This window comes from Centropristis striata, chromosome 13, assembly GCF_030273125.1.
Source record: "Centropristis striata isolate RG_2023a ecotype Rhode Island chromosome 13, C.striata_1.0, whole genome shotgun sequence".
In the NCBI taxonomy this organism is placed as follows: Eukaryota; Metazoa; Chordata; class Actinopteri; order Perciformes; family Serranidae; genus Centropristis; species Centropristis striata.
The window spans coordinates 73,349-90,061 of NC_081529.1; the positions used below are offsets into that span (position 1 = coordinate 73,349).

Genomic DNA, 16,713 nt, shown 5'->3' on the forward strand with positions numbered 1-16,713 from the left:
CTCTGTAGCAGTACAGTTTGTATGTGCTAACAGGCTAACAGTTAGCTCTGTAGCAGTACAGTGTGTATGTGCTAATAGGCTAACAGTTAGCTCTGTAGCAGTACAGTGTGTATGTGCTAACAGGCTAACAGTTAGCTCTGTAGCAGTACAGTGTGTATGTGCTAATAGGCTAACAGTTAGCTCTGTAGCAGTACAGCGTGTATGTGCTAACAGGCTAACAGTTAGCTCTGTAGCAGCACAGTGTGTATGTGCTAACAGGCTAACAGTTAGCTCTGTAGCAGTACAGCGTGTATGTGCTAACAGGCTAACAGTTAGCTCTGTAGCAGTACAGTGTGTATGTGCTAACAGGCTAACAGTTAGCTCTGTAGCAGTACAGTGTGTATGTGCTAACAGGCTAACAGTTAGCTCTGTAGCAGTACAGTGTGTATGTGCTAACAGGCTAACAGTTAGCTCTGTAGCAGTACAGTGTGTATGTGCTGCTGCTGCAGGAGGTGTTCACTTAGCGATCTCTGTTTGTTTACAACAAGCACCAGACAGAGAGGGCCGGGCCTGATACTTTAGAGAGGGCGTGGCCTGAGACTTTAGAGAGGGCGTGGCCTGAGACTTTGGAGAGGGCGTGGCCTGAGACTTTAGAGAGGGCGTGGCCTGAGACTTTAGAGAGGGCGTGGCCTGAGACTTTGGAGAGGGCGTGGCCTGAGACTTTAGAGAGGGCGTGGCCTGAGACTTTGGAGAGGGCGTGGCCTGAGACTTTGGAGAGGGCGTGGCCTGAGACTTTGGAGAGGGCGTGGCCTGAGACTTTAGAGAGGGTGTGGCCTGAGACTTTCCCCCTGAAGGAAACACGGCTTATATAAACTTAGATGTCCTTCATATACATGTTAATATTGGCAAACTGGTTTAAGACACTATGCAACTTTTGAATGGATTTAACTGCAAACTTCCCTTTAAGGAGACTCCGTTTCCATGATGACAGTCTGAACAGAAGACCTAAAGTGGCGTCTGGTCTTCACTTTTTATTCCTGGTTTATTCGAGTGTTTCCAGGAGAAAATCTGCTGCTAAAGTGTGTGAATGTGATTTCACGCCAGGCATTTTCATCAGCTTAAATAAAGAAACAAACAGGCTCATAAACAGTTAGATACTGCTGTAAAGTATGATGTTTATATTCATGTAATGGATCAAATAAAAGGCCCTTTTTTCACAGTTTTACATGGTGATAACTTTCAGTTTGAGTGACATTTCCGAGGCAGAGGCAGACAGAGCTGCTGTATCCGTGGCGACGGGCTGGCGGAGCGGGCCGCCCGGCTCACCAGGTACGGGTCGAACCCCTCAAACAGACCCCTCCTCTCTCTGGGACCCGACAGCTCAACCAGTCTCTGGCTGGCCACCGAGGTCCTGGCCGCTCTGGAGACGGGCCAGAACACGGAGCGCTCCCCTTTAAACCCGGGGGGGTCGGGCTTCGGGGCTGAGGAGGTAACAGATTAAAGAAAATCAGGTCAAATAGCAAGCACTGTAAAAAAAAAATGTCTAGATTTTAGGGTGAAAAACTGCTAAACTGCTAAAGTTTTGGATTGAGTTTTTATTACTATTTTATTCTATTTTATTTTATTCTTTTTACTGTTTTTAGTATTTTATTGTTTTCATTGTTTTTATTTATACCTATTTGTGTATGATTTATTCTATTTTAATAACTGTACAGCACTTTGGTCAACTGAGGTTGTTTTTAAATGTGCTCTATAAATAAACTTTGACCTGACTTGACTAAACCATGACAGTAAAAGACGTAAAATGATGAATGGGTTAATTCAGTTTCAGTAACAATGAAACACTGTAAATGTTTATATCAGCCAAAACAGGATTTTTTACATTTTCATTTACACTGTAAAATACTCTGGCACTGTATTTGTAGCAAAAATTTACTGTAATATATATACAAGCATCACTGTAATTTTTGCATTTATTTTTTGTAAAAATAATTTTTCTCACTGTTAAATGTACTAAACACCATATCTCTAACAGAAATATACTGTAATATTTAATGGTAAAATCTTTAATTTATGTGTTTTCATTTATAAAGTATTTTAGGTCATAAAAAATACCACATGAACAAAAGCAAACCATGGTTCAAACATTAAGAAGTACATTAAGAATATTAATTGTTCTCAAAAAGTGAAAAACAAACAAACAGCACACTGTAAAAAATGTCTGTAGATTTTAAGGTGAAAAACTGTTAAACTACGACAGTAAAAGACGTAAAATGATAAATGAGTTAATTCAGTTTCAGTAACAATGAAACACTGTAAATGTTTATATCAGACATAACAGGATTTTTTTACATTTTCTTTTTTAAAATACATTACTCCACTGTAAAATACACTGGCACTGTGTTTATAACAAAAATATACTGTAATATATATACAAACATCACTGTAATTTTTACATTTATTTTTTGTAAAAATACTTTTTCTCACGGTTAAATCTCTGTAAAATAAATGAAAAAGACACAAATGACCAAAAAAAAGAATGTAAAATGAATTAAAAAAGACAAAATTACTATTAAAAAAGGATGTAAAATGAGTTAAAAAAAGACAAAATTACTATTAAAAAAGGATGTAAAATGAGTTAAAAAAGACAAAATTACTATTAAAAAAGGATGTAAAATGAGTTAAAAAAAAGACAAAATTACTATTAAAAAAGAATGTAAAATGAATTAAAAAAGACAAAATTACTATTAAAAAAGGATGTAAAATGAGTTAAAAAAGACAAAATTACTATTAAAAAAGGATGTAAAATGAGTTAAAAAAAAGACAAAATTACTATTAAAAAAGGATGTAAAATGAGTTAAAAAAAAGACAAAATTACTATTAAAAAAGGATGTAAAATGAGTTAAAAAAAGACAAAATTACTATTAAAAAAGGATGTAAAATGAATTAAAAAAGACAAAATTACTATTAAAAAAGGATGTAAAATGAGTTAAAAAAAGACAAAATTACTATTAAAAAAGGATGTAAAATGAATTAAAAAAGACAAAATTACTATTAAAAAAGGATGTAAAATTAGTTAAAAAAAGACAAAATTACTATTAAAAAAATCACGTAAAACAAATTAAAAAAAGACAAAATTACTATTAAAATAAGGATGTAAAAAAATACACTGGCACCGTGTTTGTAACAAAAATATACTAATATATTTATAAGCCATCACAGTAATTTTGTAAAAAAAACTTTTTCTCACTGTTAAATGTACTAAACACCATATCTCTAACTGAAATATACTGTAATATTTAATGGTAATATCTTTAATTTATGTGTTTTGATTGAGAATTTGATTGAAAACAAAATAAAAGATGAACAATTAAAAACAAACGAACAACAATAAATACAAAATGAAACAACAACAAGACAACACTTATTTGTGTTCAAAAGGAGCCAAAGCTTATTAAATCCCTTCTCCATATGTTAATTTACTATATTCAGTTATATAACAATAATAATATTTATAAATATGTATGTATAACACATAGTAATGTAGTATATAAACTTGTTATTACCATTATTAACATACATAATTTGTTATTATCTTACACACATTTAGGTACACTTACACCCTTGTAGCCACAATGAGAAATTATTTATAAATGAGTTTTCATTTATAAAGTATTTTCTTGTCAATTATATGGCAGAACAGCGTTTCTTTTGATGGAAAAACTTATTTATATGGTAAAATATGGAATAAAATGTCAATCATAAACGTGAAATCAACAGTGCTAATATAATTTTACCGTAATATTTTTAAAAAGTTGCACCATATTTATTACGGTAAAGTTCTGGCAACCACAGCTGCTGGTTTTTACCATAAAAACAACATTTTTTTTTTTTACAGTGGAATACAACAGAGCAGAATGTGACAGACTTACTAGCCAGCAGCTCTATGTGTGCTGATGCTCTGCAGGGTATGTGGGTCGGGGGTCCTGGTCTAGTTCTGGGACCAGGAGCCTCCAGGACCTGCAGCCTTCTTCTGGGTTGAGCAAGCTGACAGATTCTTGAGGAGGCGACGGCTGTCTGAGTCGTTCTGTTCAACTGAGATCACATTTAAGGCCACGATGAGATTATATCACACACACACACACACACACACAGACACCAAAAAAGACACAACCACAGACATAAAATGATCAAAAACGACACAAAAAAGACACAAAATGACAAAAAAAGACACAAAAAAGACACAAAATAACTAAAAAAAGACACAAAAAAGACACAAAATGATCAAAAATGACACAGAAAAGACACAAAATGACAAAAAAAGACAAAATAACTAAAAAAAGACACAACAATAGACACAAAATGATCAAAAACGACACAAAATAGTTAAAAAAAAGACACATTTTTTTCGTTGTACTTGTGAATTCCCTAGCCCCTTACTCTAACCTTCACCATCACAACTACAAGCCCAACCATAACATGAACCTGATTGTAACCTTTGACCCTTAAAACAAAGTCTGAAATCTCAAAAAAGGCTTTAAAGAAGTGAGGACCGGCCGAAATGTCCTCACTACACAAAAATGTCCTCACTTTGTTGGTTAAAAAGGTACTCCGGTCCTCACTATGTAGGAAGTACAAGAACACACACACACGTAACTTTATGTGATTTTAATTACACACACACACACACACACACAAATGCGCGCGTAAGCCCGCAAACTCCTCCAGTTACACGTTTCACACACACACACACACACACACACACACACACACACACACACACAGGCGCGCGCACACACACACACACACACAGGCACGCGCACACACACACAGGCGCGCGCACACACACACACACACACACACACACAACTTTATGCAATTTTCGTTACACACACACACAAATGCGCGCGTAAGCCCGCAAACTCCTCCAGTTACACGTTTCACACACACACACACACACACACACACACACACACACACACACAGGCGCGCGCACACACACACACACACACATGTTGAGGTTAAAGGTCATAGGTTGCTGTATAAATAAATACTTGTAAAGGAATGCTTGTTGTAGGTGTGCTCCTTGTATATTATATAGCATCATAACATTACTAGTATTAATTGTTAATCATGCTAATCAGGACATCAAACATGGTTTTGTTGATAATAACCAAAATCATTATCAATTGTGTCTTTATATTGGTCATTATACATCGTTTTGGGTAATTTTGTGTCTTTTTTGGTCAATTTGTGTCTTTTTTTTGGGTCATTTTACGTATTTTTTTGATTATTTTAAATCTTTTTTTGGTCAATTTGTTGTTGTTTTCTTCAATGCATTTTAATGTCTGGTTCAACTAAAGGTTCATTTGTTTGGACAAATATAATGATAACAACAAAAACAGCTGATAAGAGTTTAATTTAATTTAATTTTCCATGACTATACAATGATTTAATTTACATGGAATGCAAATAACTAAACTATAAAGAAAAAGCTTCCTCTTGTTTTTTTAAGTAGATAAATATCTGTAAGTGAAATGGGACGTGCTGTTGCAAAAGTTATGTATGCAAAACCAACAAAAAAACCAGAAGCTTCTACTTGTTCAATCAGGACATCAAACATGGTTTTGTTGATAATAACCAAAATCATTATCAATTGTGTCTTTATATTGGTCATTTTACATCGTTTTGGGTCATTTTGTGAAGTTTTTTTGGTCATTATACGTCCTTTTTGGTAATTTTGTGTCTTTTTTGGGTAATTTTGTGTCGTTTTTTTTGTCATTTTACGTATTTTTTGGATTATTTTAAATCTTTTTTTGGTCAATTTGTTGTTGTTTTCTTCAATGCATTTTGACTGACAATGATTTAATTTACATGGAATGAAAATAACTAAACTATAAAGAAAAAGCTTCCTCATGTTTTTTAAGTAGATAAATATCTGTAAGTGAAATGGGACGTGCTGTTGCAAAAGTTATGTATGCAAAACCAACAAAAAAACCAGAAGCTTCTACTTGTCTAATCAGGACATCAAACATGGTTTTGTTGATAATAACCAAAATCATTATCAATTGTGTCTTTATATTGGTCATTTTACATCGTTTTGGGTAATTTTGTGTGTTTTTTTGGTCATTATACGTCCTTTTTTGGTAATTTTGTGTCTTTTGGTCAATTTGTGTCTTTTTTTTGTCATTTTACTTATTTTTTGGATTATTTTAAATCTTTTTTTGGTCAATTTGTTGTTGTTTTCTTCAATGCACTTTATTGTCTGGTTCAACTAAAGGTTAATTTGTTTCCTCATGTTGTTTTAAGTAGATAAATATTTCCAAGTGAAATGGGACGTGCTGTTGCAAAAGATATGCGTGCAAAACCAACAAAACCAGAAGCTTCTACTTGTTCAATCAGGGAAATAATAGAAAACCAGTTGAACCACAAACTGCAGCACAATAAAACAAACAGAGAGAGAATCAACCTGCAGAGATGCTACGTGACATCCTGCCTTCATCTCATCATGACACATCTCAAAACATACAAACACTTTCTCAGGAAAGGGTGTGTGTGTGTGTGTGTGTGTGTGTGTGTGTGTGTGTGTGTGTGTGTGTGTGTGTGTGTGTGTGTGTGTGTTACTCACAGGGCCGAGGACAGGGCGGTCCGGCTGCCAACCAGCTGCAGGGGCCCGGGGTCGAGCCAGGAGACACAGCCGATCAGAGGGGACGGCCCCCAGGGCCCAAACACTCACCGCCCACAGGGGAGACGGGCTGGAGACAGGTAGACAGACAGGTGGACAGACAGGTAGAGGAGGAAGAGGAGGAGGAGGAGGAAGAGGAGAGCATGAAAGAGAGAGGATTATGTGTGCAGGAGAAGTGACAACAGGAGTTAAAGAGAAAGAGGAAGGAAGGAAGAAAGGACACAAAGGGAGGATGACAAGTGGAGCCAGAGGGAGATCACTTTCAAACCTTCTTAAAGTTCACACTAGAATAAAATAATAATAATAAAACAATTGACCGGGTGTTTGGGGTATTATTGGACCAAATCGTACAAAAACAAACAAGACAGGAAGCTACTTTAACCCATTTAAGGCGGGAAAGCATTACTGCATTTCTAAGGAAAGCGGACACGTCGTTTTGTAGTATTTTTAGTTTTTTTTCCACCTATTTTCGGTCTCTTGGCCAACGAAATGCATCAGAATACATGTGGGAGTGTTGCAATGCAACATGGGACTTTTAATCATCACCAAAAAAAGGCAAAAAATGACCAACAAAAGACACAAGACTAAAAAAAGACACAAAATGACCAAAAAAGACACAAAATGACCAAAAAAAGACACAAGAAGACTAAAAAAATACACAAAATGACCAAAAAAGACACAAAACGACTAAAGAAAGACACAAAAAGACACAAAATGACAAAAAAAAGACACAAAATGACTAAAAAATGACCAAAAATGACTAAAAAAAGACACAAAATGAGAATACATATGGGAGTGTTGCAATTAAAAGGGAGGATGACAAGTCGAGCCAGAGGGAGATCACTTTCAAACCTTCTTAAAGTTCACACTAGAATAGTTCAAGAATAGTTCAAGAACAAAACAAACAAGACAGGAAGCTACTTTTAATTCTAATTAAGGCGGGAAAGGATTACTGCATTTCTAGGGAAGCGGATACGTGGTTTTGTAGTATTTTTAGTTTTCTTTTCATCTATTTTCGGTCTCTTGGCCAATGAAATGCATCAGAATACATGTGGGAGTGTCGCAATGCATCATGGGACTTTTAATCATCACCAAAAAAAGGCAAAAAATGACCAAAAAAAGACACAAGAAGACTAAAAAAGACACAAAATGACCAAAAAAGCACAAAAAGACACAAAATGACCCAAAAAAGACATAAAATGACCCAAAAAAATGACAAAAGAAAAACTTAGTTACTTAAAAAAAGAAACAAAATGACAAAAAAATACACAAAATTACTAAAAAAAGACACAAAACTATTTTAAAAAGACACAAAATTACCAAAAAAGACACAATTATTTAAAAAAAAGACACAAAACGACTAAAGAAAGACACAAAGAGACACAAAATGACTAAAAAAAATACCAAAAAAGACAAAAAATGAGAAAACATGTGGGAGTGTTGCAATGCAACATAGGACTTATCCAGAACTTTGAAATCATTCTCACTCACCTCCCAGAGGGGAGACGGGCTGGAGACGGACAGACAGACAGGTAGACAGACAGACAGGTGGAGGAGGAAGAGGAAGAGGAAGAGGAGGAAGAGGAAGAGGAGAGCATGAAAGAGAGAGGATTATGTGAGCAGGAGAAGTGACAACAGGAGTTAAAGAGAAAGAGGAAGGAAGGAAGAAAGGACACAAAGGGAGGATGACAAGTGGAGCCAGAGGGAGATCACTTTCACACCTTCTTAAAGTTCACACTAGAATAAAATAATAATAATAAAACAATTGACCGGGTGTTTGGGGTATTATGAAAGGATTACTGCATTTCAAGGGAAAGCGGATATGTGGTTTTGTAGTATTTTTAGTTTTTTTCCACCTATTTTCGGTCTCTTGGCCAATGAAATGCATCAGAATACATGTGGGAGTGTTGCAATGCATCATGGGACTTTTAATCATCGCCAAAAAGGCACAAGAAGACTAAAAAAAGACATAAAATGACAACAAAAAAAAGACACAAAATGACAAAAAAAGACAAAACGACTTAAGAAAGACACAAAAAGACACAAAATGACAAAAAAAGACACAAAATGACAAAAAAAAGACACAAAACGACTAAAGAAAGACACAAAAAGACACAAAATGACCAAAAAAAGACACAAAACGACTAAAGACAGACACAAAAAGACACAAAATGACAAAAAAAGACACAAAATGACTAAAAAATGACACAAAATCTGATTACATGTGGGAGTGTTGCAATGCAACATGGGACTTATCCAGAACTTTGAAATCATCAACCAAAAAAAGACACAAAATGACTAAAAAAAACACACAAAATTACCAAAAAAGACACAAAATCACCAAAAAAAGACACAAAACGTAGGGTCACTACCCGTCTTAATCTTAGACAGTCTATCTTTGGTCCAATGAAGACGGTGGACTATTTTGAATTGAACCACAGTGTGTCTCATTGAAATACTTGCAAATTCCAAATTTCAACCCTAGAGAATATTGGAGGATATTACATACAGCCAGAATGTGTAAAAAAAACATACAGACCCGGGGGAGGAGGAAAATATTTAGAGGAATAAATTTACCAGATTAAAGCGGCAAATCTACTAGAAAAACATGCGCAGATTTGAGATTTAAAGTGTTGAATCTGCAAGAAAAAAGGTGCTTATTTTCACATTTTTCTCATAAATCTGTGACTTTTTCTCTTGTAGATTTGTCACTTTAATCTGGTTAATTTGCAACTTTTTTCTTGAAATATTATTTTGTGTCTTTTTTTGGTCATTTTGTATCTTTCTTTTAGTCATTTTGTGTCATTATGTGTCTTTTTTGCTCATTTGTGTCTGTTTTTGCGTTATTTTGTGTCTTTTTTTGGTCATTTTGTATCTTTTTTTAGTCATTTTGTGTCATTATGTGTCTTTTTTGCTCATTTGTGTCTGTTGCTGTGTTTTTTTTAGTTATTTTGTCTCTTTTTTTGGTCATTTTGTATCTTTTTTTTAGTCATTTTGTGTGTGAAGAGGGTAAAGGAGAGCATGAAAGCGAGAGGATAAAGAAATATCAGAGGATCATGTATAGGAGAGGAAACAGTGACAACAGGAGTTAAAGAGAAAGAGGAAGGAAGGAAGAAAGGACACAAAGGGAGGATGACAAGTGGAGCCAGAGGGAGATCACTTTCAAACCTTCTTAAAGTTCACACGAGAATAAAATAATAATAATAAAACAATTGACCGGGTGTTTGGGGTATTATTGGACCAAATCGTACAAAAACAAACAAGACAGGAAGCTACTTTAACCCATTTAAGGCGGGAAAGCGGATACGTGGTTTTGTAGTATTTTTAGTTTTTTTTCCATCTATTTTCAGTCTCTTGGCCAATGAAATGCATCTGAATACATGTGGGAGTGTCACAATGCATCATGGGACTTTTACAGAACTTTGAAATCATCACCAAAGAAAGACACAAAATTACAGAAAAAAGACACAAAATTACAGAAAAAAGACACAAAATTACAGAAAAAAGACACAAAACGACTAAAGAAAGACACTTTGGTCACTTTGTGTCTTTTTAGTCATTTTGTGTGTTTTTTGGTCATTTTCAGTCTTTTTTTTAGTCATTTTGTGTCTTTTTTGTCATTTTTTGTCTCTTTTTTAGTTATTTTGTGTCTTTTTTGGTCATTTGTGTCTGTTGTTGTGTCTTCTTTAGTTATTTTTGTATCTTTTTTGGTCATTTTGTGTCTTTTTTTAGTCATTTTGTGTCTTTTTTAGTTATTTTTGTATCTTTTTTGGTCATTTTGTGTCTTTTTTTGTCATTTTGTATCTTTTTTAGTCATTTTGTGTCTTTTTTTAGTCATTTTGTGTCTTTTTTGGTCATTTGTGTCTGTTGTTGTGTCTTTTTTAGTTATTTTTGTATCTTTTTGGTCATTTTGTGTCTTTTTTTTAGTCATTTTGCGTCTTTTTTGTCATTTTGTGTTTTTTGGTCATTTTGTGTCTTTTTTGTCATTTTTTGTCTCTTTTTAGTCATTTTGTGTCTTTTTTTTTATCTTTTTGTATTTCTTTTAGTCATTTTGTGTCTTTTTTTAGTCATTTTGTGTCTTTTTTGGTCATTTGTGTCTGTTGTTGTGTCTTTTTTAGTTATTTTTGTATCTTTTTGGTCATTTTGTGTCTTTTTTTTTGTCATTTTGCGTCTTTTTTGTCATTTTGTGTTTTTTGGTCATTTTGTGTCTTTTTTGTCATTTTTTGTCTCTTTTTAGTCATTTTGTGTCTTTTTTTTATCTTTTTGTATTTCTTTTAGTCATTTTGTGTCTTTTTTAAGTCATTTTGTGTCTTTTTTGGTCATTTGTGTCTGTTGTTGTGTCTTTTTTAGTTATTTTTGTATCTTTTTGGTCATTTTGTGTCTTTTTTTTAGTCATTTTGCGTCTTTTTTGTCATTTTGTGTTTTTTTGTCATTTTGTGTCTTTTTTGTCATTTTTTGTCTCTTTTTAGTCATTTTGTGTCTTTTTTTTTATCTTTTTGTATTTCTTTTAGTCATTTTGTGTCTTTTTTAAGTCATTTTGTGTCTTTTTTGGTCATTTGTGTCTGTTGTTGTGTCTTTTTTAGTTATTTTTGTATCTTTTTTGGTCATTTTGTGTCTTTTTTTTAGTCATTTTGCGTCTTTTTTTAGTCATTTTGTGTCTTTTTGTGTCTTGTAACTGATGATGAAACAGCTTTGTAACTGTTGATATTCTAGTTTCCAGCATGTATTTACTCAGTATAGGTGATAAAATCTCAGTAACAAGCTGTAATATTATTATTATTTAGATCATTAAGAACCAAAACACTTCAAACAAGCGAAACAGTGGAACATAAAAGATTGATCAAGATACGACTTCTCTGGATGTATAAATAGTGTCAGTAGGTGAATAAACGTGTCTGGTATGAGTCGGTCTGTTTCTCTCTCTGCTGACTCTCCTCTCTGTCAGGAGCATTTGTTTATGATATGAATAGAACATTGTGTCTCTGCTCTGAGTTTATTTATGTCCAGAGTTTTGCATGTTGTCTGAAAGCTCCATACCACTAGATATCACCAGAGACACAACCATAGGACACAATGAAGACATTTTAAAAATGGTGGAACTTTTTGAGGAGATATGATTGAAGGAAAAGTTGTTTTCCGCGTGTTGTAATGTTTTTACTACCGTCACAGTCTGTTGACTCAGAGCGTCCATGATGTCATAGTAACGCTTTGCATAAACATCCAGGTCACAACAACGAGAACATGAGCCTGTCAGCTCTAGGCCAGCTGTTCTCAACCTGGGGGTCGGGACCCCAATTGGGGTCGCGAGATGATTTCTGGGGGTCAACAAATCATTTTAGATGTCAGCTCTGTCTCCACTGTGTTAAAGTGTTCATGTGTTAATGTGGTTTAGTCTTTTTGGTCATTTTGTGTCTTTTTTTGATCATTTTGTGTCTTTTTGGGTCATTTTGTGTATTTTTTTGGTCAATTTGTGTATTTTTTTGGTCATTTTGTTTCCTATTTTGGTCATTTTGTGTCTTTTTTGTCATTTTGTGTCTTTTTTTGTCATTTTGTGTATTTTTGGTCAATTTGTGTATTTTTGGTCATTTTGTTTCCTTTTTTTGGTCAATTTGTGTCTTTTTTTTGGTCATTTTGTGTGTTTTCTGGTCATTTTTTGACTTTTTTCGGTCATTTTGTGTCTTTTTGGTCATTTTGTGTCTTTTTTTAGTCATTTTGTGTCTTTTTTTGGTCATTTTGGTTCCGTTTTTTGGGTGATCTGAACTGTGCGTGTGAGATTGTGTTCAGTGAGTGGGGGTCGTGGACAACATGCATGTTAAATTCGGGGTCGCGACTCAAAAAGGTTGAGAACTACTGATTTAAAAGACAATGCTGATACTAACAGTATCGGCGAGTCCTGGAGTCAGGATCTGATCAGATAGCACGTCATTTATTAAATTAATAATCTATTTACTGCTCTGCTCCTTTAAGTTCTGCCACAGTTCTTCTTCGTCTGTTGTTGAGCTTGTTGAGCCAAGCTGCTGTTAGCAGGTGGTAAATATATCTCCACTAAGATTATAAGAGGCAGTTATTAGGAACTTGTTTCCTTGTTTACTGTGCAGCTTCTGCTCTTTTCATTTGTATTGTTTGAATGTTTACTTTATAGGTTGGTGTTGCACAATACGTTTTTTTGAAAGAAATAATTTAAGTTGCTGTTGGACTATTTTTTTTTTTATACTGTTCCATTTAAATGCCTTTTTCATTTACAATACTGTGGCTGCACTTTAATATATAAAAAATTACATTATTGTGAGCTTTTTCATGCTTTTTCAATCTCTTCAACTGTTGAATATGGTGAGTTTTTACCTCAAATATTGGCTCCAGTTGAGAGTTTTAGTTGCATGGAGTTTAAATGTTATTTCAAAAGTATTTTCTACCACCAATATCTACCCACAGATACTGGAATGAGGAAAAATGTGCTAGTTTCAAGTATTTCTGGCTTATTTTAATGTTACTAGTCGGGCTTTACACGCCACAATTGCTTAAAATAAGTATTTTTGTGTTTATTTAAAGCTATCATTGTTTTTCCACTCCCTAGATATTTGTACTTACTTAAAGAATTCTTACAAAGAAAAATGTATTCACTGCACTGGCAGATAATTTAACCTGTTTCAAGCATGGATTTGCTTAATTTCATTTCCAGCTGGTGTTTGCAGTGATAGAAGTTATTATATTTACCTGGTTTGAGTGTAGAACTTCTTTTTACTTCTAGAGAGCTCCGACCAGCGAGGGGTTAACTCTACAAAGAAAAAACAAACAAAACTCAGTAAAGGTCAGGTTTATAAATAAGAGAGTAGAGGGATGATGGGAGATGTACCAGGTCTAGAGGTGGAACCAGACTTCTCTACTGGCAGATCATCCAACCAGTAAACAGAACGACTGGGAGGAGAAACACAGACAAAAGATGGTAATTATACTGATGATATGATGGTAATAATGTTATTGTGACTAGACTATATGTACATATATAATAATAGTAGTAGTAATAACATAGCAATGTGTCATATATTTAACCTGGGCAGGGTGTGCATAAATACATAACATAAGATATGATACATATATACATATATATACACATATACATATACATATATATATATATATATATATATATATATATATATATACATATAAAAAAAACATATATACATATATATATACATATATACATACATATATATATACATATACATACATATATAAATATATACATATATACACATATATACATATACACATATATATATATATATACACACATATATACATATACATACATACAGTGAGACAGACAGGTCCTCAGAGAGACAGAGAGAGACAGACCGGTCCTCAGAGAGACAGACCGGTCCTCAGAGAGACAGAGAGAGACAGACAGGTCCTCAGAGAGACAGAGAGAGACAGACCGGTCCTCAGAGAGACAGAGAGAGACAGACCGGTCCTCAGAGAGACAGACCGGTCCTCAGTGAGACAGAGAGAGACAGACCGGTCCTCAGAGAGACAGACCGGTCCTCAGAGAGACAGAGAGAGACAGACCGGTCCTCAGAGAGACAGACCGGTCCTCAGTGAGACAGAGAGAGACAGACAGGTCCTCAGAGAGACAGAGAGAGACAGACCGGTCCTCAGAGAGACAGAGAGAGACAGACCGGTCCTCAGAGAGACAGAGAGAGACAGACCGGTCCTCAGAGAGACAGACCGGTCCTCAGTGAGACAGAGAGAGACAGACAGGTCCTCAGAGAGACAGACCGGTCCTCAGAGAGACAGACAGGTCCTCAGAGAGACAGACAGGTCCTCAGAGAGACAGAGAGAGACAGACAGGTCCTCAGAGAGACAGACCGGTCCTCAGAGAGACAGACAGGTCCTCAGAGAGACAGACCGGTCCTCAGAGAGACAGAGAGAGACAGACAGGTCCTCAGAGAGACAGACCGGTCCGCAGACAGACAGACAGGTCCTCAGAGAGACAGACAGGTCCTCAGAGAGACAGACAGGTCCTCAGAGAGACAGACCGGTCCTCAGAGAGACAGAGAGAGACAGACAGGTCCTCAGAGAGACAGACCGGTCCTCAGAGAGACAGACCGGTCCTCAGAGAGACAGAGAGAGACAGACAGGTCCTCAGAGAGACAGACCGGTCCTCAGAGAGACAGACAGGTCCTCAGAGAGACAGACCGGTCCTCAGAGAGACAGAGAGAGACAGACAGGTCCTCAGAGAGACAGACCGGTCCGCAGACAGACAGACAGGTCCTCAGAGAGACAGACAGGTCCTCAGAGAGACAGACCGGTCCTCAGAGAGACAGAGAGAGACAGACAGGTCCTCAGAGAGACAGACCGGTCCTCAGAGAGACAGACCGGTCCTCAGAGAGACAGAGAGAGACAGACAGGTCCTCAGAGAGACAGACCGGTCCTCAGAGAGACAGACAGATCCTCAGAGAGACAGAGAGAGACAGACAGGTCCTCGGAGAGACAGAGAGAGACAGACCGGTCCTCAGAGAGACAGACATGTCCTCAGAGAGACAGACAGGTCCTCAGAGAGACAGACCGGTCCTCAGAGAGACAGACAGGTCCTCAGAGAGACAGACAGGTCCTCAGAGAGACAGACCGGTCCTCAGAGAGACAGACAGGTCCTCAGAGAGACAGAGAGAGACAGACAGGTCCTCGGAGAGACAGAGAGAGACAGACCGGTCCTCAGAGAGACAGACATGTCCTCAGAGAGACAGACAGGTCCTCAGAGAGACAGACCGGTCCTCAGAGAGACAGACAGGTCCTCAGAGAGACAGACAGGTCCTCAGAGAGACAGACCGGTCCTCAGAGAGACAGACCGGTCCTCAGAGAGACAGATAGAGACAGACCGGTCCTCAGAGAGACAGACCGGTCCTCAGAGAGACAGACCGGTCCTCAGAGAGACAGACAGGTCCTCAGAGAGACAGACCGGTCTGGGTATCTCAGGCGGTCTGGTTTGGGCTGAGCCAGCCTCTGGGTCCTGGTTGCCATGGAGACGGTTGAAGCTGATCAGCTGCTGTAGTGATGATGTTTCTTCACCTTCACAGACTGAAGGTGTCTGTTGTTTCTGTGTGTAAAAAGACAGACAGGAAGTGAGATGACAGTAGAAGCTTCAGGATGTGAGACTGTCTGTCTGTGTGTCTGTGTGTCTGTGTTCTGGCTTTAGATCGTTTAGATTACATTTAATTATGTTAATGAGGGAGAAGTATTAGTCATTTATCGGATTTATAACTAGCTCGTCTTGATGAAGTTTTCATTCAGAGCAAACTATTTTTACTTCTACAGTCATGGAGAAAAGTATGAAACCTCCTTGTTTTCTTCAGTTCCTTGTTCATTTTAATGTCTGGTTCAACTAAAGGTTCATTTGTTTGGACAAATATAATGATAACAACAAAAATATCTGATAAGAGTTTAATTTAAGAGCTGATATCTAGACATTTAACATGGTTTTATTGATAATGATTTCGGATTTTATCAAGAATGTTTCCATGACTGTAGATGTAAAAATGACTAAAAAAGACACAAAATGACAAAAAAAGATGCAAAAATGACCAAAAAAATTACACAAAAGTATCCAAATGGAAACACATTGACCAAAAATAGATGTAAAAATGACCAAATGAGACACAAAATGACCAAAAAGACACAAAATGTCAAAGTAAAATGTAAAAATGACCACAAAATGACCAAAATAAAATGTAAAAATGACCACAAAATGACCAAAATAAAATGTAAAAATGACCAAAAGAGACACAAATTTACCAAAAATAGATGTAAAAATGACCAAAAAAGACACAAAATGACAGAAAAAGATGTAAAAATGACCAAAATAAAATGTAAAAATGATCAAAAAATGACACAAAATGACCAAAAATAGATCATCCTTGTTTTCCTCAATTTCTTGTTCATTTTAATTCCTGGTACAATAAAGGTACATTTGTTCATTTCATCATTTCCATGATATTCTTGATAATGATTTTGATTATTATGAATAAACCATGTTAAATGTCTAGATATCA

General features: G+C 35.9%; 1 protein-coding gene across 1 annotated transcript; it reads right to left on the reverse strand.

The window, feature by feature from the left end:
* Positions 1-1,186: 1,186 nt before the first annotated feature.
* On the reverse strand, positions 1,187-15,755 carry spmap2 (sperm microtubule associated protein 2). Its single transcript, XM_059347382.1, has 6 exons — positions 15,624-15,755; positions 13,518-13,579; positions 8,156-8,174; positions 6,608-6,734; positions 3,912-4,074; positions 1,187-1,460 (listed from the first exon to the last, which is right to left on the reverse strand). The coding sequence occupies exons 1-6, from the start codon at positions 15,683-15,685 to the stop codon at positions 1,219-1,221; spliced, it is 675 nt and encodes a 224-aa protein (XP_059203365.1). The 5' UTR covers positions 15,686-15,755; the 3' UTR covers positions 1,187-1,218.
* Between the last annotated feature and the right edge of the window lie 958 nt (positions 15,756-16,713).